This window comes from Podarcis liolepis (genome assembly GCF_965112155.1).
Source record: "Podarcis liolepis genome assembly, chromosome: 5".
Taxonomy (NCBI): Eukaryota; Metazoa; Chordata; class Lepidosauria; order Squamata; family Lacertidae; genus Podarcis; species Podarcis liolepis.
The window spans coordinates 21,445,224-21,454,539 of NC_139556.1; the positions used below are offsets into that span (position 1 = coordinate 21,445,224).

General features: G+C 42.9%; 1 protein-coding gene across 2 annotated transcripts; it reads left to right on the plus strand.

Annotated features, from left to right (window-relative positions):
• RPS24 (ribosomal protein S24) lies at positions 1 to 8,754 on the plus strand. 2 transcript variants are annotated; one of them, XM_083502943.1, is made up of 8 exons: positions 1 to 39; positions 769 to 961; positions 1,589 to 1,654; positions 3,339 to 3,548; positions 5,169 to 5,279; positions 5,960 to 5,977; positions 8,151 to 8,174; positions 8,671 to 8,754. In XM_083502943.1, exons 2-6 carry the CDS (start codon positions 959 to 961, stop codon positions 5,963 to 5,965), a joined length of 396 nt encoding a protein of 131 aa, XP_083359069.1. In that variant the 5' UTR covers positions 1 to 39; positions 769 to 958; the 3' UTR covers positions 5,966 to 5,977; positions 8,151 to 8,174; positions 8,671 to 8,754. The 2 variants fall into 2 exon arrangements, with proteins under 2 accessions (XP_083359069.1, XP_083359070.1); XM_083502944.1 differs by lacking the exon at positions 5,960 to 5,977.
• Positions 8,755 to 9,316: the final 562 nt, after the last annotated feature.

A 9,316-nucleotide genomic window follows, 5' to 3' on the forward strand; every position in this document is an offset into this window, starting at 1 on the left:
ATGGCCGGAGGTGCAACGAAAGGGAAGGAGAGCGCGCAGGTGAGAGCGCGCGCGCGTGCGGGGGGACCCGCCTACCAGCCGCCCCAGACCAGAGAAAGTTGTATTATTATTATTATTATTATTATTATTATTATTATTATTATTATTATTATTATTATTGAATTTCTACGGCTCCCAACACCCGAGGATCGCAGGGCGGTTTGGAACCACAACTATATTGCGCATTTTGGTACTTTCGTATTGCAAAATATTTTTTTGCTGATTAAACCGTCTATTGTGGCCTTTTAAAGTGTGTGCATTCGTTTGTTCTTATGGTATGTATTTTTGTGTTTTTCTTTTTAATAATATTTTTATTAGTTTTCCAAATTATTACAAATCCGTCCAAATGACTTTAATGTAATGCAATTTCTTAAAATCAGGTTTCCCACTCCCGTTGCGAGCATACGTCCACCTCTTCTTCCTATTGCCACAACTTGCTTAATATCCAGGTCATCTTTTAATAGTTGTTGTCCATTCTTACAGCAAGCTGCAATTTTTGTGTTTTTCTACTGTAAACCGCCCTGTGTTTCTTCAGACGAAAGGCGGCATAGATATTGAATATATAACAGTCATCTATCAAGTGAAGCTGTGAGATTAGCTGGCAGGCGAGCGGTGCCTTATGACAGGCAACCTTAAAGGGTTTAAAGCCGACATTGCTTGTCCTCACGATACAAAGAAAAGCCGACACGCAGGTCAGCGATTTGGAAACGAGTTTCTTTTCTTTCTTAGTAAAGAGGTCACCCAGGCATCCGTACCGACACTCGGAAGTCTCTATGGTCGCCCGTCGACTTCCGTCGACGCGTTTTCTGTGCCCTCCCCTTTGGACGCGAAGGCCCGCCTCCTTTTCCTCCGCGCGAGCGCCGCTATATGATTGGCTGCCGAAAGTTCCTTCCTTCCTTTTGCCGGAGACGCCGCCAAGATGGTGAGTTCTCGTCGGGCTCCCCCGAGTTCCCTGGGAGAGGCGGCTTCAATCCGAATTAGCCTCGCGCCATCCTTTGCCCGCTGGCCTTCCGAGCGGCTGCTCTCCCTTCAGCGGGGCTTTCTGGTTGTGCTGGGCCGGTTATTGGGCGGGAGGAGGGAGTTTTAGGGGTCCGGCTCGCGCTCTGAACGGCGCACTCCCCCCCTCCACCGCTCTGCTTTCGGGCTTAGTGTGCGGCCTGGTCTACCAATAAACGGGGATGGCGGTGTGTGTGTTATATCAAAATGCCCTCTCCTGTATCAGCTTTCTGCCAAAGTGCTGCTGCTGTTTCTGTATCCCCAGTTTCCACCATCCCTTGCCGTGCTGGCCGGGGCTGGCGAGATTTGGGAATCTCAACCACTTGGAGGGCGCCGGATTTATGGAAGGGCTACCAGTTCAATGAATCGCTATTTTATCTTACTGTTTCATTTCATATCTGCCTAAACTTCAGAGGCAGGGTGGGGGTAGGTAGCAGTTTATACCCCTCCCTTTAAAAATAGTTGAAATTTGGCACTTTAAGGTAGCTTCAAATCGTTGCACTGGCAGACATTAATACAAACGGTGTCTTGGAATTTGGTTTTTTTGTTGCAGAACGACACAGTCACCATCCGAACAAGGAAGTTCATGACCAACAGGCTGCTTCAGCGTAAGCAGATGGTGAGGCAGATGTGTTAATACTTTTATTTGATTCATTCATAATCATAGCCTAATTTTCACGTACATAAAGTTCTATGTCTGTGTTAAAGCTGAGGTTGGTAAATAACTGCAGTGTTTTTTCCTGGATTAATTAGTAATACAGCATTATATTTTGGGACGCTACAGTGTGTTGATCTGTTTTTGTTGCTGTGTTAATATATTGAGTTGCAGTTATAAGCAAAGTTTCTTGAATGGTTATCAAGAAGTTTTCTTCTAGATTACTAAAATATCTGATAAATTGTCATGCTCTGTTAATGTTATATTTTGGCATGATAACATACTGTGGCATAGCAAGGAGTGCATTGGAAAGCTGGAATGGCCCAGCCAGTTTGTCAATGTTTCTATGTGAGGATAAACAAGGGCTACTCAGATTTATCAATCTTTTATTCATTTATATGTTGAATGTATTGTTAACTTTCTAGTTCATAAGTTAATATATATTTGAACACCAGTGATCTCACCTTCCAACTGAAGCTAGCTGTAATAGACTCTGAACTTAAGAATGCTTTGTACAGGAAGACTAGAAGCTAAAGAAATTACTAGCTATATTCCAGAATGTGGCAGTGGAACCTGAATTTTCCCCTAACAAATGTTTCAGTACTGCTTTTCATTCCCATGTTCAAAAGTTTATATTGCATCCTAATATATATGTCCCACACAGGGCATTGCTACCACTGTGCTAGGAGCAACTTGTACTCTGATGTGCATGTTTTGCCTTGTGGTTTACACTTCTTGTGATATTGAAGCAGTCTTAAATGACAGAAAAGTCCTTAAACTGCATTGCATATAAAGAAAACCAGTATAGCACAATCACTTGGTGGAATTCATTCGTTTTGCTATTTTACATGTTTCCTCTGCACCAGCACATTGGTTTGCCAGAGAGAACATTTTGCCGCACATGCTATTTGGGGCTTCTCCCAACTCCTTGGAACCAATTCCAAAGGGAGGAAAGCTCTATTAAAGAAGCCCTTGTAAAGTTCTTCCACTGACATTAGGTGAAACCTACCCAGTAGCTTTTTGCATGACTGCCATCTGCACTATGTGCAAAAAGTATGTAAATATAAAGGTAAAAGGTAAAGGTACCCCTGCCCGTACGGGCCAGTCTTGACAGACTCTAGGGTTGTGTGCTCATCTCACTCTAGAGGCCGGGAGCCAGCGCTGTCCGCAGACACTTCCGGGTCACGTGTCCAGCGTGACGAAGCTGCTCCGGCGAACCAGCACCAGAGCAGCACACGGAAACGCCGTTTACCTTCCCGCTATACAGCGGTACCTATTTATCTACTCACACTTAAGGGTGCTTTCAAACTGCTAGGTGTGCAGGAGCTGGGACCGAATGACGGGAGCTCACCCCGCCGTGGGGATTCGAACCGCCGGCCATGCAATCGGCAAGTCCTAGGCGCTGAGGTTTTACCCACAGCGCCACCCGCGTCGCCATGTAAATATAAATAGGTTTTTTTATTGCCACCTGAATAACATCAGTGCTGGGGGACAGCTGGATTTCCGTAGAGGATGTTTAGGGCCTACATGTGTGTGACAAAATAAAGTAGCTCACAAATAGTAACTTTTGTGAAGCTCTTTGCATTCATAGGTCTCCCCCCCCCCCCAATACATTAAAAGTGTTTAATGTTTTGTCAATTCTGTATAGGTGATAGATGTTCTTCATCCTGGAAAGGCCACTGTTCCCAAAACTGAAATCCGTGAAAAGTTGGCCAAAATGTACAAGACAACCCCAGATGTCATTTTCGTCTTTGGCTTCAGGACTCATTTTGGAGGTGGGAAGACAACAGGCTTTGGCATGATCTACGATTCCCTCGACTATGCAAAGAAAAATGAACCAAAGCACAGACTAGCCAGGGTAGGCTTCTTTGGTTGTTTACCTTCTTTGGAAAGACTGGGGTGGTCGTGCTAAATAGTTTTTCTTTCTGGGACCTTTTGAAGCGTTTGTTCTGCTAAAGATACACTCTTCCTGTCAAAATGGTATCTTAAACTATTGTTGTACTTAGTGGTATTAAGAAGGTTGATATTGATAACATCAGTATTTTGTTTATATCTATGTGTATCTTGTCCGTCCCCTCATTGCAGCGAACCTTTTCATGCAAAGCAGATGCTGTGCTCAGTTTGGATGGCTCAGTTTGGATGGCTCTTAATGTCAGGGCTGTGGGTTTGAGCCCAACATTGGGCAAAAGATTCCTGCATTGCAGGGTACTGGACTAGAAGACCCTTGTAATCCCTTCCAACTGTGTACAATTCCACGATTCTCCCATGTTTAACTTGTAACAACTTCATGTTCCTATAAATACTTGCCATTACACTCTACTAGAAGCCAGTGTGCTGTAGGGGTTAAGAGTGGTAGACTCATAATCTGGTGAACCAGGTTGGTGTCTCCGCTCCTCCACATGGAGCTGCTGGGTGACCTTGGGCTAGTCACACTTCTCTGAAGTCTCTCAGCCTCACTCACCTCACAGAGTGTTTGTTGTGGGGGAGGAAGGGAAAGGAGAATGTTAGCCGCTTTGAGACTCCTTCGGATAGTTATAAACCGGGATATCAAATCCAAACTCCTCCTCTTCTACTGAAATTGTCAACATCGCCACTTTTTAGTGTGCCTACATACATCATAAGAGGCCTGGCTACCAAGTCTTGTGAGGAAAGGCTCAAATGATTTGGGTGTGTTGAGCCTTGATTAGAGTTTAGAACATAATAATGAGAGCCATCTTCAACTTTTGAAGGGTTGTCATATAAATAAGAGAGTGAATTTGCCTTATGTCGCTTCAGAGGCCACAACCTGAATTACAGTCGTACCTTGGAAGTCAAACAGTAGCCATTCCGGAAGTCTGTTCAATTTCCAAAACGTTCGGAAACCAAAGTGCAGCTTCTGAATGGAAGCTGCGGCAGCCCCGTCGGATGTTCGGCTTCCAAAAATAGTTCACAAACCGGAACAGTCACTTTTGGGTTTGTGGCGTTTGGGAGCCAGAATGTTTGAGAACTAAGCTGTTCAAAAACCAAGGTATGACTGTATTGGGTTCAAATGAGAAGAAAAAGCATTTTACAAGCTGTTCAGTATTGGAGTCAACTGCCTTGGAAGCTGGTGCGCTCTGCTTTGTTACATTTTTAAGTAGAGACTGAATGTCCACCTACCAGGGATGTTGTACAGTGGTACCTCGGGTTACGAACTGTCCTGCTTATGAACGCTTTGGGTTACGAACTCCGCAAACCCGGAAGTAGGTGTCCTGGGTTGCGAACTTTTCCCCGGGATATTCACACAATCTGCTTCTGGGGCCACGGGAGGCCTATGTAGGGAATGCACGCTTCAGGTTAAGAATGGACTTCTGGATTGAATTAAGTTTGTAACCTGAGGTACCACTGTAGTGGATTTCCTGCATTGGCAGCAGGATTGGACTGGATGTCTTTTTATGACTGTCCAAGGTTAAATGCCAGTGTGTACTTTGAGTGATTTACTTTGCTTTCCTTTTACTAGCATGGTTTGTATGAAAAGAAAAAGACTTCAAGGAAACAGCGTAAAGAACGTAAGAACAGGATGAAGAAAGTCAGAGGAACAGCTAAAGCAAATGTTGGAGCTGGCAAGAAGGTAAGTTCAACCCATCAGTGCTCATAAGCGCAGTCATTGTTGTAACTATATTGGATGTTTCATGACAAAAATAACCTTTTCCTTTTCTTTCAAATTTCAACTTTTACTTCTGGATTGCAGAAGGTAACGCTGAGATGCTGCGTAGTTCTTAGCTTCTCAAGTAGTTTAGCTTTTGTGCATCTCTTATTACTTAGTAGATAACAAAGTAAAAAGGTAACAGTACCTAGTCTCCAAAGTCTTCATCTGAAGATGGAGTGTTTTGGAGTGTCTTTTTCCCACCCTTTCCCTCTTGCGTAGCTAAATTAGATCTTGCCTGACCCCATCCTGTCCTGCCTTACCCTCCAAATTAGCACATACTAATGGCAACTAAATGAGACTTGAAATGTCCCTCAGTAAAGTGGGTACAGGTAAATAGAAAAACACTTCCTGGCATTTAATGGAGTTGAAACGTGGAGCATTCAAGTTGAATACAAGTTTTGCTTAACATATAACAGTGCAGAAATCAGACTTAAACCCAGTAGGCATTTTTAACATAAGCATGGTTTAAATTTGGATTTTAAATAGCCTTGAGTTCAAACTTTTCATTAAATGACTGACTTACTGTAAATTCAATCTTTTGATTAGTAGTAATCCTTTACTTTCACCTTTTTTCCTACTTTCTTGGGATTCTTGTTGATCAGAAATGAAGTGCCTAGCAGGTACCGAGAATAAGCATGGATGTGATTGCGTGTATTATGCATCACTTGCTTGACTTCCTAATGCTCCCTTGCTTTTGTCTGTGTGTTTTTGCTTTGGAACAAAGTTTTCCTGCCTCTATAGATTTTAATTTCCAGTAGGAAATACTTTGCTGTAGTATCAGGCAGGTTTGTAAGCTTAAATGTGCTGTAGTTAATATACAACATGTACAAATTGAGTAGCATCCCCCGTATTGAGAACAAGTGTGGCCCTAGATGTCTAAAATGTATGTTGCATGTTCTCAGTGTGCAACAACCTTCTTGAAAGCGTGGTGAAGTTTCATGCTTCAGGCTAACCATACATCAAGGCAAATATTCTGCTTATAAAAACACTACATTGCAGGCTGAATTTACATGTGAGAACTGCTTATAGCTGAACAAGTTGGTAACTAAAACATTCGAAATCCTGTTCCCTTCTGTTGAATGGTGAGGATTTAGTCCTCTTTTCTTTTTTAATGCAAGTGGCAATTCATACACTATAAAAACTCCTATTGTTCTAGGCTTTAACTTTTATCTGAGGCTTTCAAATAGTTAAATGTACCTCCTGCTTCACCACAAGCACAGAACAGTCCCATTATCCAGGTGTCCCCCACACTGCTTCAGGTGCAAGACTGCATCTGCTTAAGGAAGTCTTCACACCAGCATCCTTGTTTCTCCTTTTCTGTGATGCTACACCATGAGCCTGCCTGCTTCAATTTTGGCTTACAACCATATGAGAACAAACAACATAGGTTTAGGCATCACAATACCTTCACAAGGCACTTTCCCTATCTCATAGATTGTAAAGTCTTCCTTGGAACTGTTCCATTCATGTATAACTTAAAGTGAAACTTAACAACACTGCTGATGTGCCTGTAAAGGTGGAAAACTGAGTGGGGATCAGGACCACAAACCCCTCAGTTTATCTATACTTTCCTGTATTCTAGTGGCTGCTGAGCTATGGAGCACAGTCATACCTCGGGTTAAATGTGCTTCATGTCGAGCATTTTCAAGTTACGCTCTGTGGCGACCCGGAAGTAATGGAGCGCAGACACTCAAAATGACGTCACTCGCATGCGTGGAAGTGGCGACACGCGCAGACGCGTGTTACGTTCTACTCAGGATGCGAACGGGGCTCTGGAACGGATCCCGTTTGCATCCAGAGGTACCACTGTAGAGAGGAATATGGCCTGATGCTGTTACATAGGTCACATAGTGTGGCTCACTGCTGCATATTAGCAATTGCATATTCTAAATATAATTGCAAATGCACACAAAGTATTTGAATCCTTGTATAGTAGACCTTATCATACCACTTAGGCTTGTACATTGATATGTGTTTATCTAGTAAGTGTCCTGGTTTTTTGTGAGAAGCTTCTTTTTAGTAGTGGGAGGCAAGGAATTGTTCGCCTTTTGTCTAGTTTGCAATAATCCCCCTTAAGTTGCGAACAACTTACCCTTAACCGTGGCAAACTGCTTCTTAAGCTATTCACTTGACAAGCAGCCAGCTCCTAAGTAACTGTGGCTATTTTCTCTCACCTTCAAAATCGTCCTGCAACTTGACTTTTTCTCACCTAATCCTTTGTGTTTCATCGCTGTACTATTTATGCTGCAAACTTGGGTCTTGACACAACTGAAACAGGAAGCCTGCTAATAAGATTCTGGGCCTGATTCTTTAGTTAGCCCAAGGCTACAACTAAAATTAATTCTGTATACATGTAAGGTATGGAAATACAGTGGTGCCCCGCAAGACGAATGCCTCGCAAGACGGAAAACTCGCTAGACGAAAGAGTTTTCCGTTTTGGAGGTGCTTTGCAAAACGAATCTCCTATGGGCTTGCTTTGCAAGACGAAAATGTCTTGCGAGTTCCTGCAGGTTTTTTCCCCTCCCCCCCCTTTTTCTAAGCCGCTAAGCCGCTTATCAGTTGATCCGATAAGCCGCTAATAGTGCTAATCCGTCAATGGGCTTGCTTCGCAAGACGAAAAAACCGCTAGATGAGAATCACAGAACGGATTCTTTTCGTCTTGCGAGGCACCACTGTAGGTGCCATCCAGTAGTGTAAAAACAATGGTACATAGCCTAAAGGGGTTGTCTTGTCTTTTAAATGAAAATGATGTGATTAAAGATGTACTGACATCTTTTTCTCTCTTTCTTACAGTGAGCCAGCAGTGGATTTTAACAGGTAAAAGTACATCCATCCTTCATTGCTGAGGGACCTGCTTATTGCTAGTCTCTTCAGAAGTTCATTCCTCCTGAAGGCTGTCTGATAACTGATGGTTAACTTCCTTCATTGGGGTTCTTTAAAAACCTCCTTTAGGTGCATGTCACAGTAACTATCATAAATATCTGCAGCAGGGAGTAGTTCTTCCTTGAAGGGTATTGTGGGGAGTGATCTGGCTCCTCAGCACAGCCTAACTCCTCCCATCTTCAAGGCTTGGGGAAAGAGGTGGGCAGAGCAGTCAAAGCTAAAATGCCCCCCACATTATCTTCAGAGTCTTCTGAACAGTTGGGGCAACTGCCTGGATTGAAATTGCCACACAATTGAAAAATCCCTTTTAGACATGCTTGTCAAAATTTATTTACTTACAGTTGGTGGGGGGAGAATTCCTTAGCTTTATAAAACGAACGTATATTTAGTGCACGATATTGACTGACATTCTCTTCCCTTTCCTTTACAGAAATTAAATTATCCTGGCAGAAAATATATGGAGATTGTACTGTTGTGTTGCATTCCGGTCAAATAAATTCTGTGAAAACTCAAATGATGGGCTCCTAGAATTTACTTGATAAATGTAGCATAATTCAGATCTGTAGGTTAAAAAAAATAAAGAAAGAAAAGTATCTCTTACTGTTGCCCTGGCGGTTAATCAGATTGGAAGGTCTTGTGCCTTGAGTAGGGATTGAGTGGGGAATTAGGCTTTATGCATAAGATGGTTACGCTAGCCTAGAAACATACAGCCAGAGAATTGGCTTGTTGGATCAAAACTCAATGTGAAATTCTGACCTTGTATGCTGCTTTCATTAGATTTTATAGGTCACAGTGGTACAATTGACAGTACAAGCAACGAGCCATCAGAATTCCCCTGTATGCCCTGCTCCCCCCAATATCTCCTGCACAACCCTCCCTGTGTCAACTCTGCATGTAGTTCTGCCCGAGACCTAGTTTTTCAGGGAACTCCCTATTTTGTTTTGTTTCTGCTTGCTACTTTTGTCTCTTAATCAGCTTTCCTAGTACTCCTTCCCACCCATAATATGCAGCTCCTCTCATCTTTAGTACTGTGAAGTTTCCTCAGCCTCAAAGTTATATAAGCTGCATAATAAGGA

Bases quoted from the DNA above. Each gene is read 5' to 3' on its own strand.
- RPS24 (XM_083502943.1), top strand. The intron at 1,655-3,338 runs GTGAGGCAGATG...AATTCTGTATAG, and splicing joins TGCTTCAGCGTAAGCAGATG to GTGATAGATGTTCTTCATCC. The intron at 3,549-5,168 runs GTAGGCTTCTTT...TCCTTTTACTAG, and splicing joins CAAAGCACAGACTAGCCAGG to CATGGTTTGTATGAAAAGAA.